Source organism: Aplidium turbinatum, chromosome 10, assembly GCF_918807975.1.
Source record: "Aplidium turbinatum chromosome 10, kaAplTurb1.1, whole genome shotgun sequence".
In the NCBI taxonomy this organism is placed as follows: Eukaryota; Metazoa; Chordata; class Ascidiacea; order Aplousobranchia; family Polyclinidae; genus Aplidium; species Aplidium turbinatum.
Genome location: NC_137481.1, coordinates 12417785 through 12443564, shown reverse-complemented (window position 1 = coordinate 12443564; position 25780 = coordinate 12417785). Strand labels below are relative to the sequence as shown.

The following is a 25780-nucleotide window of genomic DNA, read 5'->3' as shown; positions in this document are numbered from 1 at the left end:
TGACTTTTTGACTTGGTTGTAGGGTACGGTACCCTCGTATCGGGAACTATGCGATAAGGATAGCTTTTTCTGGTGCAACAGACAGATTTCTGACATCAGCACTTGGCAGCGTTTGACTGCAAACTTTAACAGCTAACCTTGTCTTAAGAATTGTTGGCAAGAAGTTGCAAGAACATGATCGCCTATAATTGTATAGTTTTAAAATTTGCTACTGTTAACCTAACCCATAGAATTTCTGATAAAGATTATTCAGCAAAGATCATTGTGCTACATGCATGCACACAATATCAAGCCATTGATCAGACAGTTTTTCTTTTAAGCATCAACTGCTTGCTAGAATGATTTTGTTATTTTCTGAGATTATATTTATATTGAATAAAATTTTTGGAGTCCATCATGGAAAAACCTCGGTCAAAAATTTGGAAGACCATTTATCAGTAAGACTGTCCAGCATTTTTTTCAAATTTAATTAATTTATTAGTATTTGTAGAGCATGAAAGAGATACTTAAGTTTTTTATCTTTGTGAAACTTTCATGGTAAGCAAATAGCAGTATCATTTACGTATTTTGCAAGACTTTATTTCTTGCAGAACCGGTTTTCCTCCATTAGGACTCCTCAGTACAATTTAAAAACGAAATACATTGCCGTAATTATATCTTTAACCTTTAAAAACACAGTGAACAGTTGTAAATATGCAATACACCATCATGCATAAGTTTACAAATAAATTGGCCAGAGTTTATGCATTCAGTGTGGTGGAGAATGGTAACAAAGATATCGCCCATTTCGAGGAAGTGTCAGATCTTCTTAGTGTTTGTCTATATAATATTTGTATCTGTAGAATGAGTTTTCTGAGTTTTCTGTGAAGGTTGGTGTACACCAGGGATCAGTTTTGTCACCTCTGATATTTGCTATTGTGGTTGACGTTGTAACTGATGGAGTGAGGGAGGGCTTATTGAGTGAAATTTTGTATGCAGACGACCTGGTCTTGACAAGTAATAGTATGGAGGGAATGGAGAGAAAGTTTGAGAAATGGAAAGAAGCATTTGAAACCAAGGGTATGAAGGTGAATCTTGAAAAAACAAAAGTGATGGTGAGTGGAGCAGAAGGAACAGTTGTTGAGAGCAAAGTAGATCCCTGTGGAATATGTGGCAAGAGAGTGATGAGAAATTCAATGCAATGCAAGGAATGTGGAAAGTGGGTACATGCAAGATGTGCTAATGTCAAGAGAGCCGCAACAAGATTGGCGAAGTGTTTTGTTTGTGGGAAATGCAGTAAAGGAAGGAATGAAGTGGAAGGCCATGATGATGAGTTCTTCCATGGCATCGAAACAGTGACAGACTTCTGTTATCTGGGTGATCGGATAAATGGAAGTGGTGGATGTGAAGCAGCGGTGACAACAAGGGCAAGATTGGGCTGGGCAAAGTTCAGGGAATGTGGGGAAATGTTGCATGGCAGAAAATTTTCACTAAGGATGAAAGGAAAAGTATATCGGAGCTGTGTGCGGCCTGCAATGCTATATGGTAGCGAGATATGGGTATTGAGAGAGAGTGAACTGGCAATCCTGAGAAGAACGGAAAGGTCAATGGTGAGAGCAATGTGTGGGGTGAAAACGAGAAGGGAAAAAAGGACTGAAGAATTGTTGGATATGCTAGAGATGAGAAAGACCATAGACCAACTGGCAAGGGCAAATGGAGTAAGATGGTATGGACATGTGATAAGGAGGGAGGAAGGAAGTTTTCTTAGAAAGGCACTAGATCTAAAGGTGGATGGGAAGAGGAAACGCGGTCGTCCAAGAAGAACGTGGAAACAACAAGTGAAGGATGAGTTTAAAAAAGTCGGACTGAAGGAGGAAGATGCAAGGGACAGGGTGAAATGGAGAAAAGGGATTAAGACAATTGCTGCGCGGAAACAATCGGCCACCCCCACTAGTGGGGAACAAACCGACGATGGATTATGATGATGATGAGAATATGACTCATTTGAAAAGCTAGTACCTTAATTAAAGTTTCAGCTGTTGCATTCACTAACTCCAAACCATGCTGCAAATGTGCACTATGTGGTAACCATGAAACGCATAAGCCTATGACAAAAGAATGCACCTCTATTAAATGTAAGACCAACAAAAACTTCAGTCTCAAACATAAGTTAACGTGCTAAAATTATGGGATATACATTGCAAAGTGCATTATATGTCACAAACATTATGTAGGACAAACCATAACAAAGTTTTCCAAATGTTGGGCCGCACATTAGGGTGTTGCAGGCGCCCCGACCCTCTCGGATTTTGCTTACCTTTTTTGTGGTACTGTGTTTAGATCAGTAGACCACAAATATGAAGTTTCATAAATTTTCATCGACGTTTACCTCCACCGCCGAGGCCATTTTGAGGCCCACTTTTTGAATTTTTTTATGTTTTTTGCCACTAGAGGGCAGTGTATAAGTTTTGCAATATTGGGGGTATATTTAAAAGATGCTCTATGATGTTCTGAATAATGTTTAAAAAAAATTGGAGAAATGGGATAAGCATATCCAAAAATATTTAAGTTTTGTCACTAATTTTCTGCACAATACTGCCCCTAGTGGTGAAAAGAAAAATTAAAATATCTTAAAAACTACTCATCATATTGTAATGGAACTTGCATGCACCCCCCCATTTTCGTGGGTAAGGAATTTGATTTTAGCAATATTTTTGCAAAATATTACCACTAGAGGGCGGTAGTTCTAATTTTGAACTATTTTTCTGTAAAAAGGCGATATTGTTGCATTTCTTGAGCTATGCTATCTGAAGAATACAATTTCATGGCTTATGCCACAAAATTTATTCAATTGTAAAGAAACTGCATGCATGCATGTACTATATCAATACATCCAAACAGGCAATGTGAGTCTTAGTTAACACAATTTACGCAAAGGCAGTTGTGCATCTTCATTGTGTTAATAAACGACGTTTTCTAAGATTTGGTATCTTTCTTCGATCCTCCTCCACCACTTGAATATAGTTTTGCAGATTTTTTTCTTGCTTTGCTAGATGAAGAAAGTCGGATACTAGGTTTACCCCTCTCTCTGCTGAATCATTGCAGACTCTGAGTGCACTTATGATACCATTAGCACAAGCATAGCCATCATCTATTTCCCACTCTTTCGAGTGTTTGGCAAGAAAAGTTGTTGAAATGTGCAAAAGTTCAAAAAACATTTTGCTGCTGGCATTTGCATAGGAGCACAATGAGTTATCATTAACAATGTCTGCCAGCTCTGACTTACCATATCCATTACCAAACCTGTTTGTAACCTGGTCATGGAAACTTGCATTTAAACGCAGAGAGTTCTAGCCAAAGCTTCGTTTTCATCCATAGTGACTTTTTTGTCCCATAGAACTAAGGGGATCAGCTCTCCAGTTACATACCATGTGTGCCTATCTAAAGCTTTTAAAGCAGCAACACTGATAATTTTGTCTACTGCATCATAGCTTTTGATGTCACTTACCAGTTGCAAATCTTCTCCGGGTGCTGATGCAGCAATTGGACAGTTAAACCACCATCCATTAAATTAATACAAAAGTGCAAAAGTCAACAAATCGCTCTATTTTTTGTATTTGTGACTTGGAAATGATTCCTTGTGGTAGAAAGTCTTGCAGCATTACTATCTTATACCAATAGAGCTGCTTTCCCACCCACCTTGCTCGATGGACTGCACCACATTTTCCAATATGTTTTCTGCATGCTAGGCAGAGAAGTGGTTTGTCTAGCTTTATTTGAAGAGAAGTGCATGCAGCATAGTGATGGCCAGAAAAAAAAAATTTAAAACAATACCCAAAACATTTTTCAAGCCATCTCTCTGCTGCATTTTTTCTTCAAATAAAGCTAGACAAACCACTTCTCTGCCTAGCATGCAGAAAACGTACTGGAGAAGTTATACTTTCTCATGTGTGGGAAGCCCTGAAAGTCGAAACGTCAAGATCTCCAGACATTGAACTATTCAAAAGATTCCGGAACAAAGGATTCAATGCAACCCCACATGCTGCAGCTGTACTGCATACCAAAGATCCTCAAGAGTTGGGAGAATTTGTAACAACCCAAAGCAGAAAAGTGGAAGCACTTATAAATTTTGAGAGATATGCAAAATTATCAGAGGGGTGACTACAAAAAACTTTTAGACCTGATGGCGGTGTACATTGGAATCAACAGTGGACAGTACAACTTCATGAACTGTGGTGCAGTCCATCGAGCAAGGTGGATGGGAAAGCAGCTCTATTGCTATAAGATAGTAATGCTGCAAGACTTTCTACCACAAGGAATCATTTCCAAGTCACAAATACAAAAATTAGAGCGATTTGTTGACTTTTGTATTTAATGGATGGTGGTTCAACTGTCCAATTGCTGCATCAGCACCCCAAAAAGATTTGCAACTGGTAAGTGACATCAAAAGCTATGATGCAGTAGACAAAATTAAAAGCTTTAGGTAGGCACACATGGTATGTAACTGGGGAGTTGATCCGCTTAGCTCTATGGGACGAACAAGTCACTATGGATGAAAAGGAAGCTTTGGCTAGAACTCTGCTGCGTTTAAATGCAAGTTTCCAAGACCAGGTTACAAACATGTTTGGTAATGGATACGGTAAGCCAGAGCTGCCAGACATTGTTAATGATAACTCATTGTCATTGTGCTCCTATGCAAATGCCAGCAGCAAAATGTTTTTTGAACTTTTGCAAACTTCAACAACTTTTCTTGCCAAACACTCGAAAGAGTGGGAAATAGATGATGGCTATGCTTCTGCTAATGGTATCATAAGTGGGGTCTGCTACTATTCGGTGAATCCGATTCGGTGAGTTCCTAACCTCTAACCCTAACCTTAAAACGGCAATGATAATTAGGCTACGGTACCCGATAATTTAAAAAAAAAATTGAAAAAATCCCCCGTTAAGAAATCGGACTCACCGAATCCGACTCACCAAATCGGACTCACCGAAACGGGCCATTCTGTCATAAGTGCACTCAGAGTCTGCAGTGATTCAGCAGAGAGAGGGGTAAAACTAGTATCCGACTTTCTTCATCTAGCAAAACAAGAAAAAATCTGCAAAACTATATTCAAGCGGTGGAGGAAGATCGAAGAAAGATACCAAATCTTAGAAAACGTCATTTATCAACACAGCGAAGATGTACAACTGCCTTTGCGTAAATTGTGTTAACTAAGACTCACATGGCCTGTTTAGATGTATTGATATAGTACATGCATGCATGCAGTTTCTTTACAATTGAATAAATTTTGTTGTGCATAAGCCATGAAATTGTATTCTTTAGATAGCATAGCTCAAGAAATGCAACAATATCGCCTTTTTACAGAAAAATAGTTCAAAATTAGAATTACCGCCCTCTAGTGGTAATATTTTGCAAAAATATTGCTAAAATCAAATTCCTTACCCACGAAAATGGGGGGGTACATGCAAGTTCCATAAAAATATGATGAGTAGTTTTTAAGATATTTTAATTTTTCTTTTCACCACTAGGGGCAGTATTGTGCAGAAAATTAGTGACAAAACTTGAATATTTTTGGATATACTTATCCCATTTCTCCAATTTTTTTTTTTAACAATTCAGGACATCATAGTGCATCCTTTAAATATACCCCCAATATTGCAAAATTTATACACTGCCCTCTAGTGGCAAAAAACATAAAAAAATTCAAAAAGTGGGCCTCAAAATGGCCTCGGCGGTGGAGGTAAACGTCGACGAAAATTTATGAAACTTCATATTTGTGGTCTACTGATCTAAACACAGTACCACAAAAAAGGTAAGCATGGTGAAACCAAGATTTAAATTTCATGGGGCGCCTGCAACACCCTACCGCACATAGATTTATTTGGAACAGCTTTATAACTCTGATAAATCCACTGACAAAGCAGCATTAGTGAAACATACAAAATTCCACAACATTTAACTGAAAAAGAATCCAGCCCTGGCACACTACTTTGTTGTTATTTTCACCGAACAACCTAACAAACAATATTTACATATTGCTGAAGATAAATGGCTTCATAAAATCAAAGTCACCATTAATATACAGAAATTGATTCGACCAACCGCTTAGTGTGTTTTGTTACTCGCATGTCATCAGCAACCTCCGACCCCTGCAGTGTAGACTCTTCAACCATGCCAATTCACACTTTATTCCTTTTGACATTGTATCGATGTAAAGTTATTGCAATGGAATGTAAATTAAATTGTGTTTTTCTTTGTATTTGTCTTATTAAACTGTTATATACTTGATGGATGATATATGTTCATGTAGTTCTTGAATTTTGTACCAGTATATTGTTGGAAATCATGGCAGAACACCAGTTTAAGATTTAGGCTTGCAGCTTTTGATTTTAATATTATGTAACCATCTATTTAAAATTGAATTTTTATGCGTGTTGATAATATCGGAGTTTGCTTTATTTGTTTATTTTACATATTTTTCAATTTTTCTTTTTACATGTGCTAGCTGAAGATGCTATTACTATAGTGACTTCAATTGTTAATAAATTACACTAAAAGGTTAGATTCTTATGCAAATGCTAGCATTTGATGAATGCAAAATTGCAGTATCAGACTCAATTTAATTGTTTTTTTTAACAATGTATTGTGACATTTTTTCAGGAAGCAGTGCTGCAATTATGGAACGTGACAAGTATAAAAGAACTTATTGAACTTATCAAGGAGACTTTTTTAAGTTGTTCTACATGTGTAAGTGAATCTCAACATTTTATGCTATTTCAGCAGATTAATCTATTAGGTGCACATAATAACCTTAATTATTCTAGCACGTATATTTTTACATCTAGTAGATACGTCGCTAACTCGCTAACCATGAAGGAAATATCAATGATATGATTCATATGCTGCATGAAAAGGAGACAATAAAAAGACCACAAAAGGTTATCAAGTTAGCCGCCAACTTCAATATATAAGTAAAATAAAGAGAAAAAAATAACAAAAACACATTAAAACAAAGCGAATTAGTGTTAACAATTAAAAACAAATGCAGAAAAAAGCAACAAAAATATGCTAATCCAGTGTCAGCTACACTACAAAACTTTTAAATTTTTGTATTGACTAATCACAAACAATACCTTGCACAATAAAATAACCATGCTTTGCTCTAAGATAGCTTGTACACTGTACATTGCTTTTTAAACAAGATATAAACAAGATATAAAAAAATATATATATAAGATAATTTTTTTTACCTTTTTACGTTCTTTCATCTTTTACATTTTACATCCACTCTATATAGTTGAATTTTTCTTACATATATAGTTGTTTTTTATAGCTCTTTATGAAAAATACTACTTCAATTGATTTAAAATTGACTAAAAACATATAATTCAACAAACTTTATTTTGCAGAAGTATGTTCACTGCTTTACTATCACAAAGAATGGGACTGTGGTTGATTTCTTGTCTGGTAAAAACATTGATCATTCTATAATAAGGTATGTTTAGATTTGAAGTGATGTATATATATATCATAGGCATTAAGCATTTTATGATTATAAATGTTTAGCTTTGTGCATTACATATTTCCAGATTGTATAAATTTTTCAATTAGGCTATTTAATATTCTTACTTTTAGACTGTAATTTTTTGTTTGTGACATAATTTAATTTGACAACAACATTTTTATGTTTATACGTTTCAGTCTCATATTAGCCTGACTAACATTCAATAAAATGTTGATATCAAACTAATGTCAGTTTTTGTGAAAGTTTTATATATTATATAATGCATATTGCATATGTAGTTCATTGTAAACTTGGCTTGTCGATGTCACCTGCATAGTCGTTTGATGAGAGCATTGATGTGATGCTTGAAGGGTGGAAAGGGGTTCAGTTATACACTGCTCAAGAGCATGCGGCAGTGTCTTTGGCAGGACACTTAAAAGTGATGGTAGACTTGACACTTGGCTTCCTCGCCTACTCGTCCATTTAATCTAAATTTTCAGACTTTATCACTGCCTGCCGAAAGCCTGGAACAACAAAAACATTGTGAACTGACTGTGTTATGTTCTGCTACACCAAATTGCTGTTACAACTTTGTGTATGTCATTATAAAGTTCCTATCTTATTGTGAGATATTTTTCTTTACTCATTTCAGCAATGGAAATACTTTCCTTCATCGTAATTTCTTTGAAATGAAGTCACAAAACAGTAAAGATTGGCTTTTTGCAAACAGCTACATTTCACAAAATGAGCAAGGTATCATTAATTTTATTATTTGATATGTAAATAAATCTTGCTGTGTTGATCAATGATCACCTACAGTGAAAAAGTTACATTGTTGCATGGTTAACATTATCTCTAATTACAGGGTGAACAGAAATGTTTGGACTTTTTTTTCATTTTGTGCTTAAATATATTGAATGTCACTTAAATCAAATATAGTTATTACTATATTTGATTTAATTCGCTTTGCTTTGCTTTTTTGCTTGGCATTGAGCACTTTTTGTAGTATTAATAGTTTTTATTGTTTTTTGAATGTCACCTATATGCCATTTAATATGCTGAATATCTTACTAAACTCTCTAAAATTTAGGTCTAGTTGTAAGCATCAAAAAAGGTCTAAAATGAGCCAAAGACAAGTTCAGCTCCATTGCTCGGGGAAGCCCGTTGCCAAATCCACCGTTTACCACGTTGTGGATATATTTAAGGAACTTGGTTTCCTACATCTGAAGATCGTCCTAGGAGTAGAAGATCTCGCATTGCTCGAACAAAGAAAGTGGTTAATTAAGACTGTCTGAGAAAATGTGAGGAGAAACCTCAACAGATCCATTTGTCTAATGGCCAAAGACATGAATGTGAGCAACACTTCAATTCTAAAGAGCCATTGTGGAAAAGGATCCTCAGTTGTTTCCTTACAAGATGAGAAAACGGCAGTTCCTTACACCTGTACAAAAGCAAAAAAGACTTAAAAGAGCACAGATTTTTCTCAGAGAAGTGAATGCAGGCATGGCAGGGCAAGAGATCATTTTTTCAGACGAAAACTCTTCACAATGAATTGAAGCTCAGTTCAATAATCAGAATGATAGAATTTATGCAAAGTTTTTAGCAGATATTAAAGATTCTATGAGAACAGTTTACCGCCGTCAAAAACCGTCTTCTGTCATGGTGTTAGCCAATAGCCATCACCCATCATCTCCAAAATTTGGAAGACTCCTCTGATTTTTGTGGCACAAGGGTTAAAATCAATTCAGATCGCTACATCAACGATATTTTGGTTCCAACCCTTGAAGGGATGAAAAAGCACTACAAAGGTCAGACCTTCGCAAGTTCACATTCCAACAAGATGGTGCACCCACAGGCCACACCTCAAGAAAGACTCACGACGTGCTCGCATCAACTTCCAAAGATTCTGGGGCAAGGAAATGTGGCCTCCCTCATGGCCTGGTTTAAATCCCATGGACTTTTGTGTGTGGTTGTTATTGGAGGCAAAGGCCTGTTCCGTTGCTTACCCAAGTGTTGATGCTCTGAAGTAATCACTCCTGTGGGAATAGGCCAAAAAACCCAAGATGAGCTACGTGCCTCAGTCAAAAACTTCCGACAAAGAATTGAGAAAGTTATCCAAGTGAAGGGCGGCCACATTAAAAATAAATAAATAAATTTATTCCTAGTATTGTAAGACCTTATTGTGATACCTTTTCGATAAAATTTTATTTATTTTCTATTAATGAATCGTTTATAAGTTGGTCCAAGGACTCTGTTCACCCTGTATTACTTCAGCGCTTTTAAGTTTTTAATTTTTTTTTAGTGTACATAGCACGCATCGATCATAGCAATCAAGGTGACAAAGCCGGTTTGTTATTTTTGGTAAGTCAGCCAGTGGTGTCATGTCTTTTTTGGTATTTAATAAATTGCCTTGTTTGTTCAGTGATTGTTGTACTTGCACATATATCATACTACTTTTGATTATTTTCACATTTTTCAGATATGTGGCAGCAGCATATATTTCGACACTGCCAGATTTGACACTTTCCTTTGTCATGTGAGTTACGATACATACAGTACCGGTACCTGAGTATATGAGTATAGTAGTTAAAATCTTTTGTGCATGATTATTTAAATGTTACATATGAAATCTAATATTGACATGCATCCCAAGATTATGTAAAGCTGATAGTATCATTATATCATGTTTTTCTCAGGTAAACATAGTTTTTCAGCACCATTTTTTAAATATAAGAAAAGTTGAGTCAATCTACCAGCAGGATATATTTAAATTATTTAGTAATGAATAAACATCACTTTGTCTGTGACGTTTCATGCTTACGATCACTTGGTATTGTTGCAAGTTCTAGTATTCTGGCCATCTTCGGAAACGAAGGGCGAACATCATTGTTGCAAGTATAAAACTATGCCGGAATGCTGTTTCATAGTTAAAGAAGCATGAGCCATCTGATGCGTCAAGTTTCTGTTCAGTGTTTGAAAGCTAACACTCGCTTCGACTTCTTGTCCACTTTTTAGGAGTCAAATGTCTTTGCAATGTGCCATCATTTTCTAAAGACCGGCTGCATAGCCGAGTGGTGAGAACCCTGGAACGGCAATCGAAAGGGCGCCGGTTCGACACCGCTCAAGAGCATGCGGCTGTGTCTGTGGCAGGACACTTAAAGGCATGCCTGAAGGTGGACACGGAGATTGGCTTCCTTGCCTTCCCGTCCACTTAATCTAAATCTTCAACCACCGGGTGTAAGCCTGAATACGACAAACAAAACATTTTCTAAAGCACAGTTCGAGAAATACTGAGTCAAACTATCACACCCATTTCAAGATTTTTTTTATCTTTTTTACCTGTAGCCATTGTTTCTGCATTGGTGTCATTCACAGAAATCATCCCCTCAAAATGAACAGTTTATTGACTTTATATTAGATTCTTAAAATTATCCTTATTCCTGCTCTTTTGAAGCAGTAGGCCATGTGCTTCATTTTAAAGTTTTGTTAGGTTGTTTTATCGCATCGAGTTGATAAGCATGATTTGTCAAAGTATTACTTTCCTCGTCCAGGCATCAGGGTGTTACGCACGTATTGTCCAATCCAAATCTTCAGAAGGAGACTGTGTTGATAAAGATATTCCAGGTGAGAGCCGTTTAGTCGCAAAATCTGTTAAATTCAGTTTACCATGTGACAGTCACTTACTAGTCTGTACATTATGTCATTGCTTGATGTCTTTGTAACTGCAGTAACAACTCGTAGAACCGTTAGCAAATAATTTTTTATGCATTTTGTTTAATAATAATTTGGATCACAGGCATTCAGACAATTGTTCCAATATATTTTATATCTGTAAGTTTTGTTGCAATATCAAAAGAATTTAATTTTAACGTGGTTTATTTTTTCTGTTTGTAGTCGATTTTAGTCGCTGTGCTGACGCAATTTCTATAGAAAAGAAGCTCAATCAATATGTAAGTTGTATGTTTCTAAAGGTTTGTAAAAGGCGGTTTGACTCATTTCCTGTTTTTATCATAGTCATTCGTACAGACCAAAGAAAACTATCCTTCCTTGTATCTCTTGCCTTTCTTGAAAGATTATTTACTTTTGGCTAGTTTTATGTAATCTTTATTTTAAATTGTGATTCATTTAATGGGTTTGCCGAATTCCGTAACGTTTTGTCATTTAATTTTGCTTGAATACTGTAATTTACTGTTACCATATTGATGCTAGAGTGTTTACCAGTTGACATGTAGAAGCATTTTTTCCAAAATGGTTTGTTTTTTTGCCCGTCATCAAATCCAGTGTTAATTCGTATTGTAGCACACATCGTTTATCCAGGAGTAGCAAACTTTTCCACACAGTGAACTGCCTGCTCGAGTTACCACCGTCACGACAGAGCACTGTTTATATTTTTAGCTGTCCAATGAAACTTCATCCGAGAGTTGCTGTTACATGCATGTGTCGTATGACATAAAGCAGATTGTATGTCATGTTGTCGGTGAAACCATTTTGGATTTTCAAGTGCATCATCCGGTAGGAAACTTTAATAAATGCGTTTTCAGTTAAATAGCATCAAATTTAATTTCAGTTTGTGTGGATTAAGGAAGACAATTCTATCTGTTTGTGGCATAAGCACGACGTCATATTGTTTAATCGGTGGTCATTGCTTACTTATGGCAAGAGCTTCGACACGGAATGCGTTTTACACTGAAACTTTTTGCAAACGATTGGCTTTCTGTAGTAGTCTTCTTTGCAACTTAAATAAAAATTTGTGCTTTTCTGAAATGAATGGTTATACAGCACTACATCAATATGAAGACAACAGCAGTCATGTGAATTCTCAATAGCTTTAATCTATCTCTAGGTAGATGGCGGATTATTCAGCAAGGTATGCAATGATGCCAAGACTTTATATCTGAACGATCCGACTCCGGTGAGTTGCACAGCTGTTGTGGGAACAATTTATCGAAATAGACTGGATGCTGCCCATGCGATAGTAATTATGGACTGTCTTGTGGTTTCCATGGGCTGCGAGTATTAACTAATTATTTATAAGAGTTGAAATCTACAGTCTTGGTTCATTCCAGTTTACTTTTTGCCATAATTTATTGGGTTAGACTTTCAGTACACTTTCTTTATCAATTAAGAAATCAGTGGAAGACTATATGACCAAACCCCAGCACACATCCGATTGAAGATAAAAAGTTTCCTTGCTTCAGTTGTCCCACTGGGTCAAGATGAGGTCGCCGCCTATGTGCGGATCCAACTGTGGAAGAAGGATCTGGCAGCCGTGCTGACACCAGCCACCATTGAGCTTTCTCCCACAGAAGGCTTCCTCCCATAAAGCGTGAACCCTGGAAGTATTGGCGATGCCTCAACCGCTTAAGAACTGGTATTGAAAGATGTAAGACGTTGATGCGACACTGGGGGTATTCTTTGGGAAGCACAAGTTATAACTGTGGACAGGAGCAAACGATGCAACATCTACTAGAATGCTTTGTCCTAAAATCAAGATGCTCTGCACAGGATTTAGCCGAGTTCAACGATAGAGCAAGAGTTTGTGTGATGCTCTGGGCTGCGGCCGTGTGACACAGGATGAAGAAATGGAAGACTGCGTAGATCAAGCGCTGAAGACGTTTGGCATGCATTACATGGCATACGATATTATTAATGCGTCATTCCTGTATGCTTGGGCATTCTCAGATAGTAATTTATTTCTTTACTGCAGCGTCTGCAGATTTTGAATCAGTGTGAGAAAAACACTTATTTGCTAATTGGAAATCGGCTATTCTATGCAGCTTCAAAGCATTCATATATTTCAGTGCTGAAGATATTAAGTTACAAACTAAGATATCGATTATTAAAAGAATAGACAATTTTTTGTTGTTGATTTGTAATTCCTGATGAGGACACAAGTATGTGTCGAAAATGTTAGAGTTCATTTTATTTTAATTATGTTATATTTTTTTGTGTGTGATACATTATGTTAAACCCGTTAAAGTTGCTTTGTTTTGTCTGTCCATGGTTCAACAAAGCAAAATTTCCACCAAAGTTTTATCGATTAAACGAAAGTGTGCAATCCAAAACCGCTAATCAATAAATCTGATTGACACAAATGCATAACCTGTAAATGCCGAATCGCCATTAGTCACTTTGAATCTGCATTAAAGGTTTGAAGCAAATGTCTAGTTGTCTACTCATTGTGTTTTGAACGAAGTGTGAAGAGTACGTTAGGGCGTCACTTAAGCTCGTACTTCGTGAAGTGACCTGACATTTGCCACGATGCCTGTGATTAACTACGAACGTGCGTGTTTATATCTGCAGACTGATAAAGCACAGTTGAAATCCCTGTTTTGTGTTGATGTGAAATCGGCTCTTTGTGTTCCCATCGTTGACGAAATGAATCGAAAAACTCAGGGCATCATTTGTTTATGCAACAAAGCCAGCAACAGCGGGTATGCTAGTGACAATCCCAAACGGCACATAACATGTTTTTTACAGTGATTCAACGTGTTGAATCATTGTAAAAACGACTGGTTTGCTGTCTAGGAATCACTTAAAGACTTTAAAACTATGTAAATAGAACGGATTTTGCTCGCTTAGATACTGTTTTATGGTGGTTAGTGTTGTGGTATATAACTTTTTCAACGTTGCAATTAAAATTTGAAAATGTTTGCCGCTGCAAGCGAAAAATTGTAGAAAGCTCCACGTAAGCTAAGTCTTCAGAAGTAATCTTGACTAGAAGCTTTTAATTTTTCAAAATGCTTTAATGACTTTTTATTTGACGTAGAAGATGATATCGTTTTTAACGACTGTAAAAATAATTTGAACTGCTAAGTTGCATGGAAGTATTCATTATGCAAGCTAACACAGGGTTTCCCAAATAACTCAAATAAGCTAACACAGGCTATGACAGGGTTTCCCAAAGTGTGGTCCGCGGACCATCGGTGGTCCGCGACGACTGCACAGGTGGTCCGTGGCGATATGACAAGAAATTAAAAAGTCACACATATACGTTGTACAGTACTTACCCTGTCAAAGATAATTGCCGAAGTTCTTTACAACTTAAATGATTTCGAAAGCTTTTGCTATCCAGTAGAGATGTACCGATACCAATATTTTGGCCGATACCGATCCCGATACCGATATCACTTTTTTAGGCCGATACCGATACTGATACCGATATTTTGGCCGATACTTTGGTGTTACAAAAAGATGCAATTTTGGTACTTGCAAGGAATTATATCAAATGCTAAGTTTTACCTTATTTGCATAAAACTATTAAAAAAAGCTTTCAATTGGCGTAATTTATTAAAGATTCAAGAATCCAATCTCAACCGCATTTTTGTGTCATTATAGTAGGTTTTAGTAATGAAAGGCCACCATAATTGAGGACTGGGGTATAAGGGAGAAACATTACATCATAATTGGGATTTCTGAAAAATTAAATAAAGTGTTTGCGCAAACTCTCCAAATAGGCTATCATAATTGATAATAAGATGTAAAATGTAAACCAAGTGATTTGTGTAGTCGTAGCTACAAAAACTATTCGACAAGTAATGTGCAACCTAAGGGCGCTTGTCGTTTGGTTGAAAAGCTTTTGCCAGGCCAAGACCACCCAGGCAGCAAAAATGCACAATCCCGCATCGCCCCCACGCTGCTAAACGTCCAAAAAAACTGTGCAACCCGGCTGCCCCCAGCAAGCCGGCTCCACCAGTCCGCTACCCAACTTCCACCCCTCGCTGCAACAAACCCACCAAGCCCAAACAATGCCACAGCAGAACTAGCAGGTCCAAAACGAAAGCAATAGAACCACGAATCCTCACCAAACCAATCAAAACGGTCCGGCCGCGCCCAAGACGACAACCCCACCGCGAAGAAAGGAGCGCCCCTCCCGGCCACCAGCACAGCGAGCAACCGTGACCCGCCAATCACAACGGTGCAGCTTCCACACTAGCCATTTCAATTCTTGTCAATGTCAATTCTTGCTACAAAACAGCTGCCGAGAAACATATAGTTGATTGGATGGTCTAAATGGCTAGCGTGGAAGCCACACCGCTATGGCCAACGAACTGCAACAGCCCGCCGCACCAGTGAGCGCCCAGCCCCGCGCCGACAGCCGGGAAAAACGCTCCCCCCCCACAACGAGGCCGCCATTCCAGGTGCAACAAGACCACTTATTGACCAGCCCAGCGAGGATCCGCAGTCCCACCGCTCCCACCCACTCCGCCACGACATTGCCCAAGCTTGGCGAGTCCACCACAACGAAAGGCGGAAACCAAATCACAAACCAAAAACAACCAAGTTACATGGGTCCCCCAAACGTCCAGCAACGCAAAAACGATGCAAAATTACACATTTCCGCCACCTGGGCAGTCATGGCCTGGTTTTATCCTCTGTTGAGAGTAAAAAAGAAACACAAATGATAAATATTGGAGAAATTGAGTCTCCTTCACAACGTAAGAATCGAACAACGCAAAACTGCTGAAACAAAACGTTTTGTTTGAGTGAAAGAATCACTGTAAGCAAACAATGCCAAAAGGTGCGCGCATGAAGTCATGGGAGTGTGAGGTATCAAAAATTTGAACAGGTTTTTATTTTTCTACATCAATGTGACGTCAGCTACTACTTTAAAAAATCTATATCTTTGCTTCTGCAGAAAATCCGCAGCAAACGCCTTTTTTTACATGTTTAGTATCGGCCACAGTATCGGCCAAATTTTACCGATACCGATGCCGATACCGATACTAAAAAAATGGCCGATATCACCGATGCCGATACCGATATATCGGTACATCTCTACTATCCAGTATCGTAAATCTTACTTGTTGCACCTTCGTTGCAGTTAAAAAGTTGTTTACGAAAAATTAGTGGTCCATGGCCCAAAAAAATCCACAATTAATGGTCCGTGGCCCAAAAAGTTTGGGAAACCCTGTTCTATATCATTTTGCTATCTACTTAGGCTATACATTGAAAGGACTGTGGAGCTATGCTAATAGCTATGCTAAACAAACTTGATTGATTGACTACTGTGCAGCTGTTGCTCTTGAAGCATTAGATGCTTTTTGAAGAATTCGGGAAGTGACCAATGTAAGTTCAATGTACTCTTCCTCCAGGTATAACTTGTGGGACGTGACGAAGGTGGTAAGTACCATGCAGAAATGCTGGAATCGACTGTCAACCTTAATCTCCTTGCAAGAAGAAAAGCGATTGCGCGAAGGATCAGAGACGATGTTGACGATTGCAAAAAACTTGTTCATCCATCTTGGTTTGTTCAAGCTCGTGTTGATTTGTGGTGGATTAAGTAACTTTTACGGAGGTCTCGATTTCTTCTGTAAACACGTTGTATGTTGCTTTATTAAACAGATTGTCGATGCGTGCTTCCGTCCGTGATCTCAACGGCCTGTCGAAGCAACGAGTTATACTGCATGATCACAAACTCTCTGGAGTTAAGCTATTCAAATGAGAATCTGTTTATTCTGTATAGTGTATATACTTGATTTTTCAACATACCTTCCTGTCTTTCTTGCACACTTTTAAGTGATTTTCATAACTTTCAAGGAAAATTATTAACCCTATTTGAAACAAACAAGTTGTAGTTCATTCTCAGATGATGTTGGAATACTTTTGGGAGAAATCATTCAGGAGGCTCGGAATCTCACCAACGCTGAGAGATGCTCTGTGTTTCTTGTCCACAATGACACACAGGAACTGGTAGCGAAAGTATTTGACGGCATTGTCACAGGTGATGAGGTGAGTGACGTGCAAATCAACTTGCCATGTGGTGGGCTGTTGTAAGTTGATTTTTCTGCCACCTCACCATATGGAGCATGGCCTGATTGACGTTTGTTCATTGGTAGTTACTTGCTTTTATGCTGAGTTGAAGTTCTGAGTTAAGTTGTTGATGTTTTATAATTAACCCAGCTTGCAAATTTTATGATTGCGACGTCACGCCGACAGTCGATTGTGAAATTGGTGAGCCGGGAAACCTTTTATTCCAGCATGACTTTAAATTGCTATTTTCGTTCACAAGAATTATTGCAAATTTCCTGCAAGTGGATTTTGATCAGTTTCCAACTTATTTCAGTCACTGGACCCAAGACAGTATGATTTTGAGGTATTTTTGTGTTTAATTTTTCTTTGATTATTTTTGCATGCTTGTTTTAAGTTTCGGTGTTAATGCACTTACTTTGTAGTAGTCTACACATAAAATCATTGTGGCCGTACATATGTTGAAGAGAGTGAACAGGAAATTCGTTTGGTTGTCTTTCTACAAAACTGGGCGTGTGTGAAGCGTCAACGTTTCAAGGAAATGCGATAAGATGCATAACAAACTAAAACTCTTTATTCAATCAATATATTACGTCACAGAACATGAACGAAGTCAGGATTCCGCTCACGCAAGGAATTGCTGGTCACGTGGCCACGACAGGTAGGTAGTGCCGCCCCAGACAGCAAAGTCCGTCATTTTTACATCGATTCAATATCTAAAAGACGTTGAATCAATGCAAAAGTGACAGATTTTGCTGTCTGGAGTCTTCGTTGTGACTACAATTGCTGTGACTCGATAATGATGACACGCTATAACCCTTTTTTAACAGGCAAGATACTAAACATCAAAGATGCGTATTCCCACCCTCTCTTCTACCGTGGCATCGATGACACTACGGGATTTAAAACCAGGTGATTTTCAAGGTTATGCTCTTGTTGTTTACATGTGTTTTGTCTACTCGAAAATATAAAACCTTCAATAAGCAGACTCCACACTGTCTGTCAACTGAATTTTTATGCGGATAAAAAAAAATTGAAGCTTTCAAAATTACGATAAAAAAAATACGTTTTGGGATAAATAAGTCCAAGACTTGGCAACGGTTCAAGAGTTTGCAGTTTCACTATTGTATTAAGTTCAACATTGCAGGAGGCATCTGTCGTTTTCTGATAGGCATTAGGCAGTTTATGTTAAATGTGTTCAATCGCAATAATTTTGCATTAGTGACATTGCTTTCAACTCTTTTGATCCTGCAGTGCTGCAAGATTTTCACTTGACAAATGCTATATGCTCGTCAATGTTTGCACTTGTGCTTGTGCATAATACAAAATTGCACTCTGCTACGGTGGTGTGGCGAAACCTATCTAAAATTATACGCACTCGTTTTAACGTATTCACACCTCACGCACGTTAATTTGTAAAAACAATTTGCAACGGAACTCGTATTTGTCAATTTAGTTTTTCCACAGCAAAATAGAAGATGTAGCCTTGGACGACGTAGGGCTGTACCGCTGATTGCAGCGTTGGTGGCTGTGTGATTGGTTTCCTTATGTTTCAGGAACATTCTTTGTTTTCCGATCAAAGACCACAATGGAGGTGCGTCTTGCGTGATATCGATTTTGTTGTTTCCGTTTGTAAATCAATAACGACCGAACCCTTTTAGATCATGATGGGATTGAGCGAACTGTGGAAATCACGACAGAGTCAATAAACCGATAAATCTCTAACTCTATTACAAAAATACTACTAATAATCCATATTTTAAACAAATCTAAGTGCGTTACTGGGTAACAGGTAACGTGTTGCATAATTGCGCATGCCCGCTAGCGTATGTGTAACCTGCAGGTCGCTGCAGCAAATGGAGTGTTTTCACCAATCAGAAGGCAGGATTTAACGCGGCAGAAAAAATATCGCTGGAAAAAGTGTAACAAATCAGGTTTCCCACAACATTTGCCTTTAATGTTGAATTTTTCATACACATGCCAGCAACACATTTTGATAAACCTGACAAGCAGCTATATGAAAAGTTAGCATTCGAAAATTTGTACGCGAAGCTCATTTGCTAAAGTTCGGTTGCATTTTTTTTAAACTTGTCTTCTGATTCTTCCCTAAATCTATTTTTACTCGCTATAGACTTGTCGTGCTTTTACAGTGCTCCTTACGGCAACACTGGAGCGGTCGCTTCTGCTTTTTGTGATGTGTATATTTTGTCTGGTCAATTCTTCGTCAGTGCTTCCATTCTGTTATAATCGAATCTTAAACTTTTTGCGAATCTTTTTATGCAGTTGTTGTTGGGGTGTCGGAACTTTGCAACAAAATCAAAGGTAACATTTTTATCAACTTGAAGTTTCTTGAGTTTGAAATTATTATCCACTGGAATAGTATTAAAATGAATGCAAGTTGTCATTTACAAGTCTTGTAATATTTTTCATTCGAGTCAGTTCAATCCTGTATTTCGTGATTCGATTTAATTTAAAGATAATATCTTCGGTCAAACTAGACACAAAAGCTTTTTCACCCAGACGGCAAAGCAATCGCTTTTTACATTGTAAATAATTGTGCATTGTAAATATGTAAAAAAACGATTGATTTGCTGGCTGGGCGCTGACCCGAGAGAAAGTAATGTTGTTTTTGCATTCGTTTAACGTCATGTTTTTGATCAAAAGTCATTAACATTCGAGGCATTCTAGTAACTCATTTGCTCAATTGGCATGAAATGACCCATTCCCAATCTGTGCTTTTCTTCCCCAAGGTCCTTACTTCACTTCCTACGACGAAGAACTCGCTGAAAAGTTTTCAATTTTTTCCGGAATATCGATTTCTCACGTAAGTTGTACAACCCACTCTTGTCCGATCCATGATATTGACACTGACCATAAAGCACGTAATCTGAACTGAAATCTATGACGACAAGCTCTTTGTAATTCATCGCATCGATTGCTTCTTTATGTCGCTGCGGCATCAAAGTTTTGTGAAAACGCGAAATCCCAGACAGCAAAATGTTTTATTTTTACATTGATGTAACGTTTGTAAACGTTGAATCTGCAGACGTCTGTAGACGTTGAATCAATATAATGACGGATTTTTCTGTCTGGCATGACGTTCGTGCGGTTACGCTACAAAACACATGCGCTTCCTTCGTTGCAGTCGCTTCTTTACAAAGCAGTGGAGGAATCCGGATCGCGGAATAGCCTCGCCAATGAGCTTGTTACTTATCATATGAAGGTATGTGATGGTTTCTAAGACTCTGACGTGTTTCCTGTTTTTTCTTTGGTGTGAAGTTCTACAGAATGGCTTCAAACATTTTCTCACCTGCTCGCTAAGGTGTTAGTCCACTTAAATTCTTTTTTGCAACTGACTATTTTTAAGAATATTACTTCAAAATACAGTTCAACTGCATTGCCTATGCTCGATGATTGTAATAGAACAGAAACAGATAATTTTATTTTATTGTTGAAGCCATAGATACCATGTGACAGTCCTTCAGAGGCCAGTTGAATTATACTGCACGTGTCTAATTGTACATAAAACCAAACAACTACACGGCATTCAACATGATATGCAGAAATAGGGAACGCTGAAAAAACTACAAACTGAGCATCTAGTTCATCAAAGGCCACATCGGCTATGATACTGTGGTAGTAGTAGCAAAAATTAACTAAAAATTACAAACGTTTTCGGCTGTAATACATGTTAGCCCTTGTCTTATTGTATGCATAGCCAAAAACATTTTCAATTTTTGTTTCTTTCTGTAAATCATGTTAAATTCCGTGTCGTTGCTTGATTTTATCTGCTTATGGTTTAACAAAGTTATCTCTCTACCGAAATTGTGTCCAACGTTTCACAAATTATCATTTTTAATTTTTTTGGATTGAGGAAAAACTTCATTGTCGATGTTTATTATAAACAGACTCAATCTACACGAATATGTCACGTTTGAAGAATCAAACTCTGAGCTGATCAAATTCTTTAACTGTTTTCTCGATGTTAATTTTGTTGTTGGTTTATTCTGAGTTGAAATAATGTCCAGGTCGATAATTATGACATCGACAACAACATCCCTACGGTTGAAGTGACCATTGAGGAAATTGGGCCACATTTCGATGAATTCATTTTCTTACCAAGACTTGTAGACGACGATTTGAAAATCAAGGTAAGAAAAGTCGATGTAAACTAGATACTCTTACCGAGATACTTTGTGACCTTCATAAAAATATTTACGTAATAAACTTTAATCGATATGTTTGTGTTGTGCAGGCATGTATACTGATGTACCGCGATCTTGGTCTTATTTCTGCCTTCCGCATTCCAATGCGCACGCTCGTTCATTTCTTATTAATGGTACGGAAAGGCTACCGTGACCCTCCTTACCATAACTGGGACCACGCATTTTCTGTCATGCACCACGCCTACCTTCTTGCTAAAAACCTTCAACTAAGTAAAAAGTTGAGGTAACTCTCATGTAACACCCATTATGCTTTTTAAACAATCTTTTATTTAACAGCATGCTTGGTGTAAGCGAAAATTTCTGTATGTTCATATTCCAGCATTAACCTGCAACACTGTGTTCCAATAACTGTTGGTCAAATCTTCTTGGGTGTAAAAACATTAAATTGTTGTGCTCCGGCGTATGGAAGTCATCGATCCTCATCACCGAAGAATGGAAGAGTCTCGGACATAGCTGCTTGCAAACTTGTTTCAATTCGCAACAGTTTGTGGATCTACACTCTACAGGCCCAACAAAACCAGAAGTTTACCTCCAGGGAGTAAAAGTTTCTCTTTTTCATCGGTTCAATGTCTGGCCATGTTGAAAGAGGATGTAAAAGGGACGGCTTTTGCTATCTGTACTAAGGTTACGCGATCCAGTGCGGTTTTCGTTCTCTCGTGATGGCAAATTACCAATCCGCTATAAACATTGCTGAATGCATGTATGTTTTTATCCATATGTCATTTTGAGTAAAACTCTAGCTTGGATTATATCGGACGTATCCTCAGAAGATAGGTTCTGCGCTGTATGAATTTGTACCAAACTGCGATTTACTTAATTCACATGGTTAACACAGAACCGAATCACCGGGTGTTCTCAGAAAGAAATCGTTTCATTCGAAAGATTTCATGTCCATTATTGCACCGCAAGCTGCAACAAGACTGGCTGCGAATCGCGTTCATTCTGTCATCTACTAACCTTGTTTGAATGAGATGCCGACATTTGCATGAAGTCTCGTACAATAGATTTGTCCCATTGGCGTGAACAACATGTCATATTTCTTCGTTTCCTGTGCACTTCTACCCAGACAGCAAATCTGTTGTTTTTTTACATTGATTTATTGTCTGCAGACGTTGAATCAATGTCAAAAACGACTGATTTGTTGACTGGGTAGCTATGCGCTGAAGATTTCTTGGCGGACAAGGCACACTCGTATTTTTCATCTCAACACTAGCTTGACTTATGCGCCATTGCCACTTCCCTTGACAATGCAAAGGTTAAGGTGAATTGTCTCTAAGCTGCTTCTGGTTCATGTTGTGCTTCTGTACCTCGTGTTGTGCGTATCATGGGCCCGCAGCAAACAGGATGTGGATTGTCTAACATTAATTAAGCTGCTTTCTTAGTCAAGATAGGCTCTCAAAAACGTGTGACTGACATACTGCTGTATGGTTGGCACGGGGATTCTGCATTTTGCAATATTATGTATTTTTCAGCGACTTGGAAGTCATTTCCCTTCTTACAGCTTCTGTTTGCCATGACTTGGACCATAGAGGAACTAACAATGCCTTTCAAATCGACACGGTACATTGCATTTGAAATCTAATTTGTTTTTTTGCAGGGGTTGTTAGTTCGCGATTAATTGTCTTACAAATAATTAGTTTTAGTTTTTATATTCCAATAAAAGCTGCAATATATCGTGGTATGTTAAGAAAACACATTTTTATTGCAATGATTCTCAAACTATAAAGTTTGTCTTTGTTACGAATCTATCGACTGATAAGTCACAGTAGTGGCAAGTGCAACAATTTTTTTAACCTGTGCGCTGTAGACAATATATTGGTTGACGACTTTCCTTGTTCAAATTTTGTGCTGTGTTTTGTTTAATTTTTTGGTTTAAAAAATGATGAGAGGAGCAAAAGGCCACCAGCCGAGGGAGTTCGAGAACATTCTGCTTTGTGGTGTTTCCTCGTACGTTTAGATAGTCAGCTAGCAAAACCCGTCCTTTGTACATTGGTTGAAAGTCTGCAGACCTAACAAGAATAGAATTCTGCTGGCTATCAAAGTATGAGGAGACACTGACACCTCGTGATCACAGCTGCGCGAATAATCACGTTTTGTTTTCCAGCGAAGCGCATTAGCAAATCTCTACAGCTCAGAAGGTTCAGTCATGGAGGTAAGACCGCATTTCTGTTAATTTGTTATCATTTCGTGTATTGTTCTTATATTGCTAGCGTTGACATGGTGTGGCTGCGCGTTTACTTCAAGTTGTTTTGGTGTGCTAACCGCCACGGTTGTTTCAGAGACACCATTTTGCTCAAGCAGTCTGCATTTTGAGCACATCTGGCTGCAACATCTTTGAAAACATGAAACGAAAGGTATTTTATTATAGTTTGGCGATTTCATCACGTTCGTGACGTAGTGCCAGCTAAAACCCGGCATGGTTTATTGAAGTAACAAGAAAAAAATGTAAATACAGTATTATGTTATGTTATATGTTTGAGTAGACAGTTAGATGCCACAGTACTTCAGCGTTTAATGTTATTTTAACATTAAGCCTACCAAACGAGTGGGAAACTCCATAAAAAGTAAATTCTGATACATTTCTATTTTTGTTTTGTATGTGTGTGAATGAAATATAATGTTTACTGCCAAAAACTAAAAGTGACATTTGAAACTAAACTTTAATCTTTCGTGTAAAAATTTGAAGTTCTAATATTCTTACTTTTTATTCAGCATTTTACTCAAGCTCTCGACCAAATAAAGCAAATCATATTATCAACGGATATAGCGAGTCATCTGCAGATAATTCCTCAGTTGGAGAAAATGGTCGAGTGTGGAATGAACCTGTCAGACTCTAACGACCGAAACCACCTGCTTGCTCTCTGTATGACAGCCTCCGATCTCTCGGACCAAACGAAAGATTGGAACACGACGAAAGACACATCAGTACGTGCTACCGTGCCTTGTGCCGCGAAATATCGGTAACTCTTACTGGCACATCATAACGCTTATCGACATGACATAAAAGCGGTCACCATGCCTCATCTTTGCTTTTTATATTCTAAATACACAACTCACTTTAGGTAATACATTATGTATTGTGTTTCATTACAGAAATTAATCTACAAGGAGTTTTTCTGCCAAGGTGATTTGGTAAGTGTCGATTGGCCAAGTTTGTTTATAGATTAATGCAAATGCTTATGATTAATTGAATCTTTACCCTCGTACTGAGAAAGTTCTTTCTTCGAGTTATCCTGACAGTTTCGCATACTTATAGAGGCTTTGAACCACTAACGCAAGACCGGTTACCGAGATTGACAGAGTGAAGTTCGAAGTTATTCCATTCATTGTGTGCCGCTGAATTGAGAGCAGTCCTTGGAATGAGTTGCGCAAGCGCACACCCTGAGAGTCGAATCAGCGCTACTTCATCATGAAGTCAGACGCTTAACCATAACCAACCAATATCGTCACATAACCGTGCAAGTTTAGGAAGTCGCATAGACAGTTTGTACAGAGGTCCCATATCACAATATCATTTTTGCTTGCTGGAAATCTGACAAGACTATACTCTGCAGGAGAAACGAATGGGAAACAGACCGGCCATTATAAACGATCGTGAGAAGGCCTGTGTGCCGCAACTACAGATTAATTTCATGGTTCATGTCGCGCTACCAGTGTACAGGTTTGTTTGAATGTAGTTTTTAGTTTCTCTACGCCAGAGGGGTACGAAGTCCATTCGATTCTGAGTGATGTGTGGTTATCCTTGTTATCGTTTTGTAGGATCCTTTCTGCTCTCTTCCCTGAGTACGAGGAAGTTCACAAGCGAGTGGAGGAGAACATCGAGCGGTGGAAGAAAGTAGACGAGGAGTTCCGTTGCAGCAACCTCCCAATTACGGACTCGCTTAACTTTCTACCCGTCGATGTTGACACTTAGCAAAAAGCGGCAAGGATTTCCTTCTTGAACAAAGTTGGTCCATGAGACGCCGAGAAGCACTCCAAACACACAGCTACCTGTTTTGTACATTTTCTGCCTCGACTGTGACGTTAACTTTTCTAAGCCATAATGAAGTTGGTATTGCAGCTGAACGATGTAACAAAAAGTTATGTTTTGGTCGATTTTGTAAGCTGTCTATGTTCGCGTTGTTCTTGCATGCTCCTCAATATCTATGTTCACGTTCAGAGAATTATATCTTACTCAAGACATTTGATTGTGTTGCAAAATACCTTGAGCCTTTCTCAGCTAGCAACCAAGACAAAAACCCATCATTGATCATTAAGATTCAAACAGTGCCATTTCAACGTGACCTACTGATGCGCGTGGAAGGTTCACCTTGACTTTAT

The 25780-nt window shown here is 38.1% G+C and overlaps 1 protein-coding gene across 2 annotated transcripts; it reads left to right on the top strand.

Moving 5' to 3' along the window:
• The first annotated feature begins 322 nt into the window (after positions 1-322).
• On the top strand, positions 323-25642 carry LOC145777972 (cGMP-dependent 3',5'-cyclic phosphodiesterase-like). 2 transcript variants are annotated; one of them, XM_082589346.1, is made up of 29 exons: positions 323-437; positions 6641-6727; positions 7390-7475; positions 8137-8237; positions 9787-9845; positions 9964-10020; positions 11036-11108; positions 11379-11434; positions 11880-11996; positions 12328-12396; positions 13788-13918; positions 16580-16731; positions 17074-17216; positions 17551-17580; positions 17835-17895; positions 18065-18146; positions 18791-18828; positions 19518-19556; positions 19985-20058; positions 20380-20457; positions 21263-21385; positions 21490-21683; positions 22933-23020; positions 23565-23612; positions 23740-23814; positions 24173-24385; positions 24554-24592; positions 25015-25121; positions 25220-25642. In XM_082589346.1, exons 1-29 carry the CDS (start codon positions 339-341, stop codon positions 25371-25373), a joined length of 2673 nt encoding a protein of 890 aa, XP_082445472.1. In that variant the 5' UTR covers positions 323-338; the 3' UTR covers positions 25374-25642. The 2 variants fall into 2 exon arrangements, with proteins under 2 accessions (XP_082445472.1, XP_082445473.1); XM_082589347.1 differs by lacking the exon at positions 17551-17580.
• The last annotated feature ends 138 nt before the right edge of the window (positions 25643-25780 follow it).